This window comes from Spodoptera frugiperda, chromosome 14 (assembly GCF_023101765.2).
Source record: "Spodoptera frugiperda isolate SF20-4 chromosome 14, AGI-APGP_CSIRO_Sfru_2.0, whole genome shotgun sequence".
NCBI lineage: Eukaryota > Metazoa > Arthropoda > Insecta > Lepidoptera > Noctuidae > Spodoptera > Spodoptera frugiperda.
This window is the reverse complement of record NC_064225.1, coordinates 9,531,404-9,550,641: the sequence shown is the minus strand read 5'-3', so window position 1 is coordinate 9,550,641 and position 19,238 is coordinate 9,531,404. Positions and strand designations below refer to the sequence as shown.

The 19,238-nt window shown below is 39.4% G+C and overlaps 1 protein-coding gene across 1 annotated transcript; it reads left to right on the top strand.

Annotated features, from left to right (window-relative positions):
- The first annotated feature begins 4,213 nt into the window (after positions 1 to 4,213).
- Positions 4,214 to 18,065, top strand: LOC118279304 (uncharacterized). Its single transcript, XM_050698240.1, has 11 exons — positions 4,214 to 4,436; positions 4,590 to 4,668; positions 6,931 to 7,077; positions 7,886 to 7,985; positions 8,395 to 8,537; positions 9,391 to 9,465; positions 11,067 to 11,152; positions 15,068 to 15,187; positions 16,184 to 16,334; positions 16,663 to 16,799; positions 17,336 to 18,065. The coding sequence occupies exons 2-11, from the start codon at positions 4,617 to 4,619 to the stop codon at positions 17,585 to 17,587; spliced, it is 1,263 nt and encodes a 420-aa protein (XP_050554197.1). The 5' UTR covers positions 4,214 to 4,436; positions 4,590 to 4,616; the 3' UTR covers positions 17,588 to 18,065.
- The last annotated feature ends 1,173 nt before the right edge of the window (positions 18,066 to 19,238 follow it).

The window sequence follows — 19,238 nt, the reverse complement described above, 5'->3', positions numbered from 1 at the left end:
CTCTGGAGTTATAAGTGCACTGCCGGCCACGTAAGCGTTGTTGCACGTCGGTTTTCTGTGACGCCGTGGTATCACTCCGGTCGAGCTGGCCCTTTCGTGCGGAAGCATGGTTCTCCCACACTTTGATTAATTTAAATATTTAACAGCTAAATATAAAAATGTACATACATAACTTCACGCCTGTCTTCCAGGGGGGTAGGCAGAGACAATGGACCGCCAACTGCTCCAACTCTTACCTACCTCTTTCGCTTTATCAACAGTCATCAGTCTTCATGCATGCTCGTCGGTTAAAGGGTACTTTTAATTTTGCTCTTCTTTAATATAAGTACATTATTATTATTATTTATTTATTTATTCCTTTTCCATATAGATTACATTATAATATACTAAGCCCCACAAAACCGTTGTAATGGTTTGACTGTGGGGTCGCTGAGTCTCTATGTTAATATGTTAAACATTTCTACAAATTAAAAGTGTCTAAGTAATATAATTTTAATTTACGTTTAAATCTATTTAATTTTGCTTCACTCCTTATGTCTGCTGGCAGATTGTTCAATAGACATGTTTAATTATTTCTTGCAGCACCAACCCTGGCAGTAGTTGGCTTCGTTTTAGCATCGTGACAGTTTCGGCACTACTCACAGGTGCCGCGAAGAGACCGAGGGGGGGGGGTGTAGGAGTGAACAGGGGTGCGGGGGTGCGACCGAAGACTTGTCAGGAATTGTTTCATTATTTTATTTTATTTGTTGGAATAACGAATATGTTTCCCCTTGCTTCGGTTTCTATGTTATTTTGATGTTTGTGTTAGGGTTCTTTAAATATTTTTATGTGGAGTCACCACATAGAGATTTGCTAGTTTGAAAGTTGTGTTATGATGTACCATATTCTGTGCTAATAATTTTAATAGAATTTTAGCTGATGGGACTGACATACGCTGTGCGTTATAAAAGTCCCTAAAAAATCATAAGAATAAAAAAAATAGGTTCGTATTATATTGTAGTCATTTATATTGACTGTCCCTGAATTCACAAATTTCATAAAAAAGAAAAATATTAAAACAAGTTGTGCGGTCGCTGGGCAATCGCGTAGCGGGTTCGATTCCCGCACAGAGCAACTCTTTGTGAGATGCACAAATTGTTGTTTCGGGTCTGGGTGTAATGTGCACGTGAACTTGTATGTTTGTAAACGCACACAGGACGCAGGAGAAAATCCTAATGCGGGGCGACTTTTTATAAAAGTACTTAATAGTTCATTCGACACACTGGTAATTGGTTAATTTTCAGTTTTAACGTATAGTTTCTGTAACCGTTTTTTGTTCTTGATAGGTAAACGTTTGACCACTATCTCGCCTGGTAGTAAGCGATAATGTGGCCTACGATGGAGCACGCTTACCTATAAACAACCTATTCACTCAAGACTTGAAGACACCTAGCTTGTACCCTTCTGGAAACACAAAAAGCTACTTTTTTAAAATACATTTTGTCACCCCATCTAGTCTGTCTCCTCGATCCCCCTGTAGCAGTGACGCACGTACATTACTGAAGCTCTCACCTCCTGGAGTGTACTCCATGTGAAGATGTGGCTTCCTCTCTTTACCGACAGCTTTAAAACGAGGGTCATGGATTATTCGGAGATTATTTATAAACCATTTTGTTTATCTTGAACCGTTTGTTGGTTTGTTTTGAAGTTAAATATAATTTAATATAATTATAATTTAATTAACTATATGATAATTTAACTATAATATAATTTAACATATTATGTATAATTGTAATTTCACCCCTTCCTGACGTCAGATCGATTTGATATTTGATACATACTGACTGCCTCGTTGGTTGAGTGGTCGCAAGTGCGACTGCTGGGCAAGGGGTCTCGGGTTCGATTCCTGGGGACGATACTTTTTCTTTTTGGATGATCATACAATATAACCAATTTTTTCACAACGCCCATAATAGTATGAGTAACAAACAGGCTTGATTGGTAGAAGAGCTCTTTAAAACCTTTGGCATTATTTTTTATTGTAGTACATGTGGAATATTGATTTCTGTATTGAGTTTGGTATTTGTTTGGTTCGAGTATCTCGCTGTTAGCTCAACCGATTTCGATGCGGTTTCCAGAAAAGTGTTTGTTACACTTGGGAGTAGGATTGTGTATCATATTAAGTCTTTGATTGCCAATAGGAAACTGTTGGAGGCAAATCCTCCGATAACGTCGCTCACCGGTGACACCAGTGGCGTTTAAAGTGTTAATCGACTTAATGTTTAAAAAACAAGAAGAATATTGAAGTCGGTATTTAAACATAGTATTTCAAATAACATAGTGTACATTCTTTCACACATATTTGAGAAAAACAACACAAATACTTTTACACATGACACAGACAACAGACCTTTCAACTTTAAACAAACACCTTTAACAATATTAAACTCTTTTATAAATAGATCAAAGCAACATACCATACGAAGGAAACAATCTTTAATAAAGTATAATATAGACTGCACGGTTGGCGCGGTGGCTGGGCAACTGGCTGCCGTGCAACGTGTCCCGGGTTCGATTCCCGTACGGAACAACTCTTTGTGTGATCCACAGATTGTTGTTCCGGGTCTAGACGTGATGTGTATGTGAACTTGTATGTTTGTAAACATACCTACGACACAGGAGAATATCCGAATGTGGGGCAATGTTTTTTTAAGAAATAAAAATATTGATAGTAAACATAAAATTAATAATACTCTAGCTACAACACAAGTAAATCACAATATATGATTAGTTAGAAAAACTGTCCACATCACAAAGACACTTCCTTATGCCTTGTTTACACTGCGCTAGTATTTTAGTCAAGTAGCGAGTATTTAGTAGCTCTCTCTCGCTTTTATTTTGGGACAAAAACGTAGTAATACCCAGTTCGAACTACGGTGGGAGAGAGCCATGCTTCGACACGAATGGGCCAGCGAGACTGGAGTGATACCACGGCCTCACAAAAAACCGACGTGAAACAACGCTTGTGTTGTGTTTCGTTGTATAAGTGAGGTTACTGGAGGCCCGATTACCCCAATTATCCCAATCCCTGATTACCCAACAACTTTTAGATTCCTTATCCTAAAAGGCTGGCAAAGTACTTTTAACGCCTTTAGTGTTTCGGGTGTCTATGGGCGGCGGCGATTGCTTCTCATCAGATGATACATCAGCTCGTTTACCGGCTTATGTCATAAAAAAATTTAAAGCATATTAATGTACTGGCGAGAATGTTATGGTGGCTGCGGCGAACAGCAGAATCTTACTGCCGTTGTAAGCTGTTGCAGATATTGATGAAGAATGTGTAATTTTGTAGCTAAATGTGTCTGAACACCAATCTAACACCAGACCGATGTCGAGTAGTTCACTAAAATAATTTTGGGACAGTAGCAAGTGAGAGCTAATAATTAACTTGCTACTCGACTAAAATACTAGTGCAGTGTGAACGAGGCATGAGCTCCCCAACGTTGGCCAAGTGGTCACTTATACTATAAGTGGGTTATCTGATGGTAGACCAAGGAAACGTCACGTACTGATCCCTGATAGCACTGTCATGGCCGCCGATCCACGAATGTTATGCTTTATCACGATTATCTTGAGTTTTTAAACTCGAGTACTGGGTATAGAGTCGCCGGTTTGATTCCCCGGTTGAGGCAAATTAAATTTTTGTCTATGATATGTAGATATGAGTGATGATTATGTTGTAAGTGCCATGTAATATGAGTGTATGTCCATATGCTGGACACAATTCCAGACTCCGTGCTATTACTGAGAAATTTTCGAAAAACCGAAAAATGCCCAATAATACTTTGCCTGACCCGAGAATCGAACCCGAGACCCCTTGTCCGGTAGTCGTATTTGCGACCACTCGACCAACGAGGCAGTCCAATCAGTGGTTTTTTGTCTTTTTTAATATTAAAATAAAATTGTTTTGCGTGTGAAGAGGCGACTGCATCTAACTGGCTATAATTATGTATACTAAAGTATATCTGACTAAGAACACAAGATAGAACATTTGTTTAAGACCCCAACAAAATGTAGTCTATTCTCTAGCGTTGTTTAGACACAAGTGTAAACACGCAAACAATGCAGGAACAATACATTATGCGTCCACTTTTGTATGAAGTATGAAATGAATTCAATAACATTTACTTGTCTACCCATCGCGTTCTATTCTCATTTCACGTCCAACTATCATTCAAAGAAAGTCTTTGATTAATACGTGTTAATAGACCATTTCTATAAAATTATTTTATGTAGTGAGTTGCGTCTAAATAGATGCTTTGAAAGTGAATAACACATTTCGCTCACCTAGTAATATATTGGGCACATCTTGCAATGCGAAATTGACTTTATATTATGGTTTACGTGTTTAAAAGTGCATAAAAATCTATTTATTTCCATATTCATCGAGAGAGGTCGTAAGTGTCATTATACCATTATTGTAGTTTCCTCCCTCACGCACGTAAAACAACGGTTCATTGGTCAGTAAAGTAAAAACTAAACAAGTCAAGTAAACTATGAAAATCGTAAATGTGCCAATATATTACTAGGTGTGCGATTTAATTTTGTAGTTGCTAAAACAAGTGAAGTGCGGACAAATGCTAGTCTTGTACGGTTTCCTTGCTTTTCACCTTGTGAGTGGATTCACGGGTGAGTTCGTATATTTTATCTAAACTGCCTGTTTCAATAATCGATCTTAATTCAATTTTGTTTTTGAGGTGTCGGGAAATCATTCAAATGACTTCTCCTGCCTTGGGCGAGGGAGTGTCAGACTCTAGGTAGTCCGCAGCTCTGGATAAACCAAATTCTTAGGATTGATTTTCATTTGTGACAGAAACTCTATAGAACTAATGTTTAAAATCGATTTTGGTCTATGGATTTTGGATTGAAATCGGCAGTAAATGACTATTTGCTGCCATCGACATTGTACATACAAATAATTTCCATACCCCATCATCATTTCCATTAATGGTGTCTTAACTGGATATCTTTCTACACTCGCGAGCAAACAAAATCGACTCAACCTACATGTGCGCACTCGTAGATGTTTTCTTAAAAAAATACTGAATTGTTTTTAAAAACCGATATACCATTAGAAAGCTTACAACTTCAGCTTTATATTGGTACCATTATTATAAAAATTGTATTAGCACTTTTTAAAATATTTAACTTAATTCAGCGGACAAGAGTATTTGCTCACTACGACACCAACAAGTTATAACACAAACTACCCCTATAAAACCTCCACATTAAGGTTAACTTTATCTGTAGCTTATCGAAAGTTGATCGTACACATCTCCGCAAAAATGCTTCATTTTATTTTCAAAAATTATGGATAGGACACCAGAAGAAGCCGCTCAACTCGTTGCTCTACTGGAACAAGGACTTAGTCAGCGAAGAGTTGCTGCTCCGCTGAGTTTGAGCCAATCTGCAGTATCAAGAGTGTACAGAAGGTATCAAGATACTGGTGCCTTCAATCGAAGACCAAGAATATGTCGCCACCGGTCCACCTCGGAGAGAGACAACCGTTTTATTATTAACAGCCTCTCCTTGAACTCTTCTGAGTTTCTGTTGAACGTCGACACCGGTCAAGTGACGATTTCGTAGTGAAGTTGAAATAATAAAACGGTCGTCTCTCTCCGAGGTGGACCGGTGGCGACTTATTCTTGGTCTTCGATTGAAGGCACCAGTATCTTGATACCTTCTGTACACTCTTGATACTGCAGATTGGCTCAAACTCAGCGGAGCAGCAACTCTTCGCTGACTAAGTCCTTGTTCCAGTAGAGCAACGAGTTGAGCGGCTTCTTCTGGTGTCCTATCCATAATTTTTGTAAATAAAATGAAGCATTTTTGCGGAGATGTGTACGATCAACTTTCGATAAGCTACAGATAAAGTTAACCTTAATGTGGAGGTTTTATAGGGGTAGTTTGTGTTATAACTTGTTGGTGTCGTAGTGAGCAAATACTCTTGTCCGCTGAATTAAGTTAAATATTTTAAAAAGTGCTAATACAATTTTTATAATAATGGTACCAATATAAAGCTGAAGTTGTAAGCTTTCTAATGGTATATCGGTTTTTAAAAACAATTCAGTATTTTTTTAAGAAAACATCTACGAATGCGCACATGTAGGTTGAGTCGATTTGGTTGCTCGCGAGTGTATTACTACAAATGGGAAAGATTTTTTGTTTGTCTGTATGCTTGTTACTTAATCCCGTCAAAACTGCTGAAGGGATCGGGATGAAATTTGGAACAGAGGTAGATTATGGTGTAGAATAACAAATAGGCAAGAAACGTGAGCAAAGCCGCAGTCAGAAAGCTAGTAATAACTAAAACAATTAGCTAATTATTTATGTTTATGAGCTCAATAATATGATGAGATCAGACTCCACACAAGACGAGATACGTCTTTGAATTATTTACAGTTCCTTGGACACGTGTGCTGTTCTTCAGGAAAACGGTCTCTTAGTAAAATATATCATATAGCCATTTCTCCCTCCCACTGGGATAGGCATGTAGAGACAAGAATGCCAAGGCACTATAATTTGAGCGGGGAAAATCATCCAATGACTTCTCCCGCCTTGGACGAAGCGAGAGGGAGTGTCAGATTCTTACTGACTAAAAACAACGATGACAATTTAGTATGTCTAACAATAGTTTTTATACAAAAATACTATAGCAGATTTGGGTAATCGTAGCAGGAGTAGGAACGGGCTGATTTTTAGTCAGTAAGAGTCTGACACTCCCTCTCGCTTCACCCAAGGCAGGAGAAGTCATTGGATGATTTCCCCCCTTAACACTTTAAACGCCTCGGAGGTCACCGGTGACCGACGTTACGTTACAAAAGTTTTGTAATATTAATAAGATTAAGTTCACATGACCAAGTAATGAAAATTATTAATTACTTTTTCCAGTTATGAATGTAACCAGAAGTAATGAGACGAGATCGAAAGGCGAGTGGGTGCCTTGCGGCCAGGACCAACTGGAGGGGAGGACCATTGAAGAAGGAATGACGGAAATCGAGAACTTTCCGTGGCTCGGGCTACTCGTGTATCCTATTAGTAAGTTATTTAAATATTAAAAGAATCGCAATAAACGCCTTTTTATCCCCGACTCGCCGCCCGACCAGAACTAGACCCATGCGTGCGGCGCATCGCGCACGCCTCCAAGAGCCGTCAGTCCACCACAGATGGGGCCCAGTAGGGCTGATGCTTAATTCGGAGCTGCGGACTACCTAGCGGGTTTACCGAGGCTCCGGCTCGACAAGCAGGAGTAGGAACGGGGTGGTTAGTCAGTAAGAGTCTGACAATCCCTCTCGCTTTGCCCTGGCGAGAGAAGTCATTGGATGATTTTCCCACCTGAATAAAAAGGACAGCCCCTTCACAGTAGAGGTACACATTACGGCACGTAATGCCACTGTACAATGTACACGCACTTTTCACCATTTGTGTTATAAGTCCCATGTAATAGGGGGTGAGCCTGTTGCCATATACTGGGCACAATTCCAGACTCCGTGCTACTACTGAGAAATTTTTGAAAATAATAATATTCATTTATTTCTCTCATAATCATATTACAGTGCACAGCAAACAATTTGGATATAATAACAAGAGACTGGTGTCTGTTGTAGGTAGGACCTGTCTTACAGATCACCAGGCCAACCCATCGACACAACGCATTGTTTATAAAGTAAAATTATATGAAAAATTCTAAGATCTTATACTAAGATAGTTAATTGATATAAACATAACAATATGGCTTAGATGGACTATTACATAATTACTATAAAACACCAGTAATACTTTGCCCTTTATAAATTTGAAAAAAAGTATAATTTTTTAAAGCAGTTTTTGTTTTTTTTTGTTACAGATGGGGATAATCCTACGACAACGGCGGTTGTACTCATATCAGATGATGTGGTCCTATCTTCTGCTCTGGACATTGATTACTATAATAAAGAAAACTTCAGGTAATTAACGATTTAGTTTGACTGCACAGTTGGCGCGATGGCTGGATAACCGGCTACGTGTAGCGGCTTCGATTCCCGGAACGGAACGGAACAACTTTGTGTGTATATGATATTGTATGTTTGTAAACGCAAAAGTAAATGTAGATTCCTATAGAGAAGAACGAGCAAGAAACTACATAGGTTACATAGGTAAAAAAAAAAAAAGTTTCTTTCTTGTTCTTCTCTATTCGAAGCTACACTTTGGATCGAACGCCTAGCTTGACTGATAGTCAGACTGACGGACAATTCAATTTGACGTTCCAAAAGTCCCTTATTTAAGATTAATTGAAATAAATGCTTTGACTTTGACTTTGACTTTGATTGAGTAATGTATTGTAATCTTTTCTGGATAACTTCCCTGTCTGTACAGAGCTCTATCCCGCGTGGTGCTGGGCAACAACTGCACGGGCCCCTACATCAGCATCAGGGAGTATACCTTCCATCCTGAATTCACGCGCAGCACGTACAGCACGTTGGCCCTCGTGCAGCTTGCGATCGATATAAATGTATCGAGTAAGGTTTATTTTGTACTTTTTTATTTGTATGGAACATCTTTCTTTGGATGATTTTTTCGACCTTTTGACTGCCTCGTTAGTTGATTGATTGCAAGTGCGACTACCGGATAATCTCGGGTTCGATTCCCGGGTCGGGCTTATTACTTGGGCTTTTTTCGGTTTTTCGAAAATTTCTCAGTAGTAGCACGGAGTCAGGAATTGTGCCCGGTATATGGCAATAGGCTCACCCCCTATTACATGGGATTTATGACATAAATGGTGCAAAATGGGTGTACATTGTCTAGTGGCACTACGTGCCTTAATGTGCAATGCAAAGGGGTGATGTTGTGTGTGTATGTATTTTCGAGTTTAAGCTAAACTCCATAGGAACGTAAGAGAATTTTTAAAATTCATTCAATTCCTATACTGTCTGTAGATAAGTGTTGAAGGTAAATCTTTTGCTAACTATTAATATAAATGCCGTGCACAAGGCACTTGAAAGGTTAGTTTCAGATCTTATTCGGTATAAAAAGTACTATCTTAACTTCGGAATTTGATATTTAGAATTCGAAGATCCTCAATAGTATTTTGATCTAAGGGCCTATACGAGTTTTTATTTATCTTAACGCGATTGAAAAGTTTATGAGGTACGACGCTCTGATTGGCTAGTTCCAATTCACCAACCAATCAGAGGGTTAATAGCAGTAACAGTAGGATCACGGTATCTAACGTAAAAAAAAATCACGTACTAGGCCCTCAAATACTGATTTGGGATTGAACTATAAGCAACCTTTTTCTCAACAGTTATCATTCGTACACAATTCAGGCTCTAAGAACAGACAACTTAATTAATTTAACATTGTTTTCTGCAGAATTGATTCCCATATGTCCGCCACCATCGACGTTTATGAACAGTGAAGAAATCTTCGCCATGACTTTGGTGAATGGTATGTATAAATCATCTATTGTTTACTAGATATAGATCTAATTTGAAATCGAGGGAGATTTGTGTCTTGTGTTGGTATTTTATTAAGGGAGTAAAAGGGATGATATTAAACTTGTGACTTGAACTGGGTTTTTGAGGGGGAAAATCATCCAATTTGTTCTCTCGCCTTGGGCGAGGCGAGAGAGAGTGTCACATTCTTACTGACTAAAAACCACTCCGTTCCTACTCCTGCTTTTTGAGCTGGATCCCCGGTAGACCCGTTAGGTAGTCCGCAGCTCTGGATTACCACTACTGGACCCCATCTGTGGTGGTCTGATGGCTCTTTGAGCACGCGCGGACTAGAACTGGGTAGGATGTTGATTTTGTTAAACACCTATGTTTTTTTTTATGGAATCCCAGCAAACATTTTTGTCATATAATCAAACATTTAAATGACTTTGAGTCGTATTAAAGTTATTTTACAGTAGTTTTTATAACTCTTCGTCGTGTACTGGTGCCTTATCTGACCGAATAGTCATATACATTTTTGGTCGTATTATAATATCATATAGACGTTATTACAACTTTTTTATACAATCGTCGTATAATAGTGTCTACGACGACATCTTTATAACTTACATACACAACTGTTTCGTCGTGTAAACGTTTTCGTAGTATAAACGTCGTAATACTGACAATTTTGTCATATAATTACCTTTTACACGACTGCTATACGGACAATTGTTGTTTAAACGTAGTATTAGTAACCATTACATATAAGTCGAATATTAGTCTTAAGAACGACCTCTATACGTCCTAAAGTATCACAAACATGATAATATGACTGCTATATAATTAATAGTCATGTTAAAGGTTTATAATAACCCTGTATACCACTTCCACCATTTTTAAATCAAATTATTTACAATAAACTCGCAGCTTATTGGTCGGGAAGTTATATAGTTGTCATATAACGCAGTCACATAGTAAATTATTCATAAAAATATGTGATAACATTAAAATTTTGAAGGCGCATTAAAAATTTGTTAAAAATTAACCTCACATTAATCAGTAAACTTGATTGCCCAATGGTTTACAACTGATGGAATGGTTTTATCACCTCAAATAACAAAAAAACAAAATAAACACAGCTGTCAAAAACACTACTCCATTAAAATAATATTTTATAATATTCGTTCTTAATATAATCTTTAAACGACCATTACATACCGATTACATCATATAAAAATCATATTTGTGACATTAAGTCGAATACACGCCGCAACAGCTACCATTACACGACATGTAGTCAAATCGCCGACGCGTATATGACTACTATGCGACTAAGTAGGTGTTTTATATGACTGTTATACGAAACTCTTAGCGCCTTAAGTTATATAAAATGGGCCCAAATGCCGTCGAGTAAACGTCCTTATGACGTTTATACGACTATACTAAATAACATTAAGTTGTTACCAAAACGTCTACTCGACGTCTTAAATGTTTGTTGGGATAGGTGGCAAACGAGCAGACCTGTCACCTGATGGTAAGCGATCAGCGCCGCCCATGGACTCCCGCATCACCAGAGGAGTTTATTATTTATTTATTATTGTTTATTTTCAGATTGCTACAATAGTTCAATGGTGAACATATTCAAGATGGATTACATGGACGCGACCCAATGCCAAGACTACTACAGGAGAGCCGGGGTGAGTATTATACTTTTTACTAGCTGTTGCCTACTCCGCGCGCGTCTCAAAGAGCCATCAGACCACCACAGATGGGGCCCAGTAGGGCTGATGCCTGATCCGGAGATGCAGACTACCTAGCGGGTTTACCAGGGTTCCGGCTCGAAAAGCAGGAGAAGGAACGGGGTGGTTTTTAGTCAGTAAGAGTCGGAAACTCCCTCTCGCCTCACCCAAGATGGGAGAAGTCATTGGAAGATTTTTCCCCCTCAAAAAAAAGCTGTTGCCTACGGCTTCGGTCGCGTGGATTACCCCTTCGCGGATGAGAAAGGCGTGTTGTATTATTAAATAGTCAGAAATTAGAATTTGTAAAAGAGACTACTTTCCTAGGAATCACTGTAGATGACAAATTGCAATGGGGTCCTCACATTACATCGCTAGCGGGACGATTGAGCTCTGCAGCTTATGCTGTCTGGAAGATCAGACAGCTAACTGACATAGACACGGCAAGACTAGTATATTTCAGTTACTTCCATAGCATCATGTCGTATGGTATTTTGCTGTGGGGACAGGCTGCTGATGTTGAGTCTATCTTTATCCTACAAAAGCGCGCCGTCAGAGCTATTTACAACCTAGGTCGTCGCGAATCTCTCAGAGAAAAGTTTAAGGAGATCAATATTATGACCGTTCCATGTCAATTTATTTATGAAAATCTTATCCCACAAAAACATTTCATGTTAAATGTTGCCAAGACGAGACCATATAGCTCGCACTGTCAAAAAGTAATCAGATCCCGTGTAGAGCCAAGTTTCTAACCCTACATGCCCAGACCTAAATCGATAAGCCCTAATTTCACACTCAAGTTACGGGGAAATTCTACAGCCATAGCTCGTACTGCGTAGTTCGTAGCGCGTAGCAGAGTTTTTACGCTATAATCTCGTAGGCGTGCAAACCTTGGACGTAACTGGCGAGTCGGCCGCACGGACTTTTTGCTATTCGTCATATGGGCTTGAGCTTAAAAATCTATTCAATCTTCTAAACTCTTTCCGTGCGGCCAACTCGCCAGTTACGTCCAAGGTTTGCACGCCTACGAGATTATAGCGTAAAAACTCTGCTACGCGCTACGAACTACGCAGTACGAGCTATGGCTGTAGAATTTCCCCGTAACTTGAGTGTGAAATTAGGGCTTATCGATTTAGGTCTGGGCATGTAGGGTTAGAAACTTGGCTCTACACGGGATCTGATTACTTTTTGACAGTGCGAGCTATATGGTCTCGTCTTGGCAACATTTAACATGAAATGTTTTTGTGGGATTTCATTTCTTTTTGTAGGTTTCAAATTATTCTCAATAAGTCGTACCTACATAAACAACTATAAACATATTATACCTACTAACCTATACTACTTAATTGCAAATACCTACTTATTCAATCTTTGAATTTCTTAATTAAATTTGTGAGAAAATTGCAAACGTAATCCTAATACTTTTTATCAATGAAAATTAAAACACTAGTATCTAAACCTTTACCTACTAAACTACTAACAATTAAATATTAGGCAAATGGTTTTTTTCTCCGCGATAGCAAACTTTTAAATCACCGAAATATTCCGAAAATTTTTCATTCAACGATACAACCGTCAACGACGTCTGCCCTCGCGCGTCTGCCCGCGTTCGGGTGCCGCGCTCGCTGACGGGCCGATTATTTTTAGCTACTGCGCGGGGACGAGGGGGCAGGCGGCGGGCGTTGGCGCATACTATACTTACGATGCTTATGTTCAAAAGTATAGGTTGATTAATAAACACTTACCGAAGTGAAGTGTAGTAATATTATTCATATCTAAGTACTTATGGGTAGGACAATGTTTTGATTTGATGAAAAGTTTGTGTTCTATGTACTTGTGTATAATTTTCAGATCTCAAGCAGGAAATAGGGAATTAAGTTTCCCTATTTCAGATTTTTACCCCTCCGCGGCCGCATTCAGACCTCTAGCGTCAAAAGTTGCGGAAGTCTCGAACAAACTTTCACCCCCTAGTTTAAGGGGTTGGGGGGTAAAAGTTCCAAGTTTTAGGATTTTTTTGTTGTTTGGGTACTAATACTAGCTTACATACCAAATTTCAGTTTTCTAGGACTTCAGGAAGTACCTTAAGAATTTTGTTGATCATCAGTGAGTGAGTGAGTGAGTGACGAAATCGGGGTATTTTAGATATCAATAAAATCTAAAGTATAAGAGCTATGCAATTGAAACTTTAGAGGTTTATTAAGTCTACCACTGACATTATATCCTGAAAATTTTGTTTATCTGGTATAACCCAAACTCAAGTTATGAAGGTTCAAAAATACGACGAAGCGCTTCGAGAAAAGGTAGGTAGTGCCCTTGCGCTTGCGCTTCGCTTGGCTCGTCTTGGCGGGGGCACTACCGTGCCCCCAGATGTATGTTAGAAAAAACCTACATTTGTTTGCGAAAGTATCTGACAGACACAACTATCAAACTAGGCATAAGGATAGATTAAGTCAACCATTTTTTAGATTGTCAAAAATAACTAAGTCATTTATGGGATTCTGTGTTAAATGTTATAATAAAGTTCCAATGGAAATACAGAATCTGAATGAATCAAAATTTAAACTTTGTATTAAAAAAACGTTATGTAGACAAGCATACTACAAAGTAAATGATTACATAGAAGATAAAAATGCTTGGAGGCAAGCTGGTCCGGCTCCACAGGATAACGAAAAATTTCTGTAATATAACCATGTTATTTCGATGTGTTCTCTACTTTATACAATCATTGTAAATGTGAGAGCCCTGTAATTAACTAAAATCAAATTAGACTAGTAGAATGCATTTATGTCAGCTTGGAGTTGTCATGCTCACTCAAAGGTCTCATTGGCGGTGGCACGGGCATTGGATCGCTCGATTCCCTGCAACATGGTTGAGTTGGGCGGTGCTGGTGTACGTGTCATGTTGGTGAACGGGCGCTGTCAACTGGGACTGGTCAGCTCCGGACTGCATTAATTTTTATTGTCCTCTAGGTTATTTTCTTTTCCTGTCGCTTCGACTGTATATTAGTTTTACATTGTTCTCACATAATTGAAGTAATCGAAACAATGTAACCAAGAATTGTATTGTAAATCTGATTGAAAAAGAGTAACCTATGGAGTTTCTTGCTCGTTCTTCTCCATAGGAATCTACACTTTGGAACGAGCAAATAGCTTCACTAGAGGACTGACCGACAGACAGACGTTATTAATATTATTATATTTGCTTTGACGTTCAAAAGTGCCTTTCTGGTCTATTTAAAATAAATGATTTTGACTTTGACTTTGACTTTGTGACGTTGTTGTTGTAGGTAGGTAAAGACAAGTTCAAGGTAAAACGGGATACTTAATAATGTGTATTCAATAACATTAAAAGTTTTTTTTATAAATTCACGCCTTTAATCCCCGAAGGGGTAGGCAGAGGTACACATAATGGTACATAATGCCAATGTGCACCCACATTTCATAATTTTTGTAAGTCCCATGTATAATAGGTGGTGAGCCTATTGCCATATACCGGGCACATTTCCACACTTCGTGCTACCAATGAGAAATTTTCGAAAAAACCGAAAAAAACCCAGTAATATTTCGCCCGACCCAGGAATCGAACCCGAGACCCCTTGCCTGGCAGTCGCACTTGCAACCACTCGGCCAGCGAGGCAGTCTTGTTCGTTTTGAAAGTGTATTGAAAAAGGGATAGCTTGATTTTGGAATATTAATAATGTATAATTTTATTGTGTTTTTAAATTCTGATGTATATTTTATTATTGTATGCCTCAACGGCGGGACATAGCTGAACTAATTTTAATTATTTAAGATCTGTATTTATAATGCATACCTATGGTCCACAATAAAGCTGATTTGATTTGATTTGATATGCACTGTATGGTTATGACTACAGCTGGATATCCAGAGTATGTGGCCAACCCACCTGGCGTGTGCCCAAGGTCAGGTCGGTGGGCATTGCATCTGGCGCAGCGGTGCAACGCTCGTCATCCGACATGAGGGGCAATGGAAACTGGTAAGTCAACAGCAATTTCTTTTTTTTTAATGTTAAATGGGCCGACGTTTGGCCACTATCTCGCCTGATGGTAAGTGATGATGCGGCCTACGGTGGAGCACGTCTGCCCATAAGCAGACCTATGACACTCTGTGCTTTGAAGACACCCAGGTTATACTTCATCAGGAAACACAGACTCCGGCATAGGAGTTCCACGGCCTCAGCTAGTTCGCATTTAAGGATAGCTTGAAGCGAAGCGCTTAAATGTCTTTATCTTCTCCTCTAATAACCTATCTTGCAAAATATATATCATTGCGGGATCATAGAAGACATTCTTGGGTCGCGCCGGACGTCATTGTTCCGGTGTTTTCATGGTAGTATCTACTGTAGATCCTGGCTTACAGGAGTTGATGCGGTATAGGCGTAAGATGTGGCGCGCATGGCCCAAAAAAAAGTCAACAGTACCTCCATTCTTCTGTCGTTAGAGAGTATAAGAAAATGAGTAACGAGTAACAGTTTTTTTACAAAAACACCATTTCAAACGACTAATTTAAAAAATCGACCTTATTATCGATTTTGGACGGATCTTCCAAGAGTGTGGGAGAGCCATGCTTCGGCACCAATGGGCCGGCTCGACCGGAGTGATACCACGGCCACACAGAAAACCGACGTGAAACAACGCTTGCGTTGTGTGAATGAGATTACCGGAGGCCCAATTCCCCAACAACCCTTAAATTCTTAACCCCCAAAAGGCCGGCAACGCACTTGTAACGCCTCTGGTGTTTCAAGTGTCCATGGGTGGCGGCGATTGCTTACCATCAGGTGCACGCACACGTCTGCTCGTTTACTGGCGTGTTCCATAAAAAAAGCTGAGTTCAATTATTAATTTCAATTATCATTGGAACAAAAAATCTTCTCTATCGTTTACTCAATCTGGGCTACATGTCGTATATGCCCGATCTTTTAGAAAGAGCAACTTTGTCTCCGGCTTGTTATTTCATTATCATTTCTGCACAGCTAGGTATTGGTGTGTACGGGCCTGGTTGCGAGTCTCCATCCAGGTTCCTGGACTACGGCATGTACCATTTGTGGGTGAAACGCATTACTTCCAAGATTGGTCAACCGACTATCTCGAGGATAGCCAACAACTACGTGGTGTTACGGAGATGTAAGCAGATTTATTCATAATACCTTCTTATTCTGCCTCGTTGGTCGAGTGGTCGCAAGTGCGTCTGTCGGATAAGGGGTCTCGGGTTCGATTCCCGGGTCGGGCAAAGAATTACTGGGATTTTCTCGGCTGTTCGGAAATTTCTCAGTGGTAGCACGGAGTCTGGAATTGTGCACAGTATATGGCAATGGGCCCACCCCTTATTACATAGGACTGAAAATGTAATATGCGTATACTGCGTGCCGTAATGTGCACCTCTGCCTAAAAGGCATGACGTTGTATATTTTTTGTAGAACAAAAATTGTAAGAAGTCTTCTCTTCGACACAGCTACATCGAACATCCAGAGATTCGGTCTTTGTGATGCCGAGGAAACTACTAAGGGCATATATGCCGACAGCGCGACCATGTTGGCGCCTCATGATGAGTACGATGAAGTAGACCCGGTGATCACCGCTTACTATAATGTAAGTATTCTTACCGACTAGCTAGATACAAGCCTAGGCTTCAGCCACGTGGTACTTAGGAGATCTATTTCAAGTAGATCCCGATCTCGAGACAATATTTACGCTGTGTTGTATTACCTTTTAGCCAAGGTTTTAGCCTGATCCGGAGCTGCGGACTACCTAGCGGGTTTACCGGGGCTCCGGCTCGAAAAGCAGGAGTAGGAACGAGGTGGTTTTTAGTCAGTAAGAGTCTGACGCTCCGTCTCGCCTCGCCCAAAGCGGGAGAAGTCATTGGATTATTTTCCCCTCTCAAAAAAAAAAAAAAATGATCACGACCCCAAGGGTTTCCGCTCTTAAAAAACGTAAATTTAACTATTGTAGCCCATTTCTTTCTCCAGGTAAGGACATAGCATCTATATTATGTAAATACTAACTTGCAAGACTATTGGTTAAGCGTGAAGAGGTAGCATAAAACTTTTTCATTTTGACTGTGACTAATCTGAATCTGAAAAGTGAGGCGAATCCGTACCAAGCTTACCTAAGGTATATTATTACAGGTGACGTTACTAGAAAACGTGGACTACCATTGCATAATATTTCAAGCGAAGAAAGAGCTGAGCATACCAGGGACGCCTCTCATCAAACTTCGCCGTGTTTGTCCGGATGAAGACAACTCGTGTACCAATAGCACTGGTCGAATCTTGCGCTATTATGCAGTGATTAAGTTCAAACATATTTGCACGTTCAGTGTGAACGCGTATGGTGTCTACTTAGCCACGAATGAAACTGATACAGATGAAGAAACATAGATTTTGGACGAATAAATAGAGTTAGCTAGGATGACAGAATGGTATCACTGTCATACCAGGAGGTCTACTCTAATTTAACGAAAAACGAAGTTTCGTCGGAAACTTCCCAGATTTCATAATACAATTCTATTTATTTAGAAATTTTGTGAACACAAATGAACGAATGAAGATAACGTTAAATAAATAGGTTTTGATTTGAAATTAATAAAAATGAAACGTTATTTTAAGTAATTTCATTAATAAATCAATAAAATTTATGGCCGAAGATTAAACGAAACTTCGCATTCGAGAACCAGAGTAGCCCTACAGGTTATATAAGAGCCCCACGGGGCGCGCCCATGGACATGTGACAAATTATGTGCAAGTGTGTATTGCTTGTCTTCGAGGAACAAAAGATGTGATGTAATGTTTAGTATTATGACCATTTCATTTGAACAAACAATAAGTAAGTTGTATATTTGTTAAATATTTGTTTTTTATAGAGAAATAAAAACAACATTAAGATGAAATAAACAAAACATTATGAGAATTAGATGTGATGCAGTTTCATTGTACTTTGCGAAGCTAATTTATTATCTATTTGACTAGCTTTCTGACTGTACTATACACATCCCGATTTCCCAACAACCCCTCAATTCCTAACCCGCAAAAGGCCGACAACGCACTTGCTGCTACCGGCTACCGCGTAACGTGCAGTGGGTTCAATTCCAGCACGATGCAACACTTTCTGTGATCCTTAAATTGTTGTTACGCGCCCACCAAATCCACAAAATAAATTTTAGTAAACGCACCCACAACACAGGAGAACATTATGGGGGGGGGGGGGGAGAACGACCCAATGACTTCTCCCGCCTTGGGTGCGAGAGGGAGTGTCAAACTCTTACTGACTAAAAACCACCCCGTTCCTACTCCTGCTTTTCGAGCAGGAGCCCCGGTAACCCGCTAAGCAGTCCGCAACTTAGGAAAGCCTGGTGTGGGGCAATGTTCAAACGCAGAAATGAAAGCAATATCTGCCTTCTTTGAAAGAGAATGCAAGTTATTTAAAAAAAACTGTTTGTTGTTTAATCGACACCAAACAATACGGTTTACAAATGTGAGAAGCAGTTGCTGTGTCAATCTGTGGGCAGTATTCAGTACTTGTACTTAGTAGCGTTCGTACTCATCCCATCTCATTAAAGTACCATGCCAATTGTCAATCTCAATGTCTTTTGGAAAGATTCAAGTAACTAACTTAAATTATATAATATTAATTTAAAGGATTATTACTACTAAATCTGTGTTTAGTGTGTCAGTGAAGTTATTTTTTTTTAAACTCTCATTATCATGTATCAACTGATTGTGTTATTGTACCTATTTACATATTTAGGAAATGGTGAGTTTTTTTTTGTAACATGTATGTATCGTCACGCCTTTTTAAACCCGAAGGGGTATGCCATTTCGGCACGTAATGCCACTGTACAATGTACACCCACTTTTCATCATTTGTGTTATAAGTCCCATGTAATAGGGGGTGAGTCTATTGCCATATACATTAATTTGTCGTAGATCAGTTTTAGGGTGTTTTTCCACCAGAGATGTGCTATGTAGCTATGCTAAGAAAATGTAATAGCTAAGCTATGAAACTGTGTGACCATTTGAACTAATACTAAGC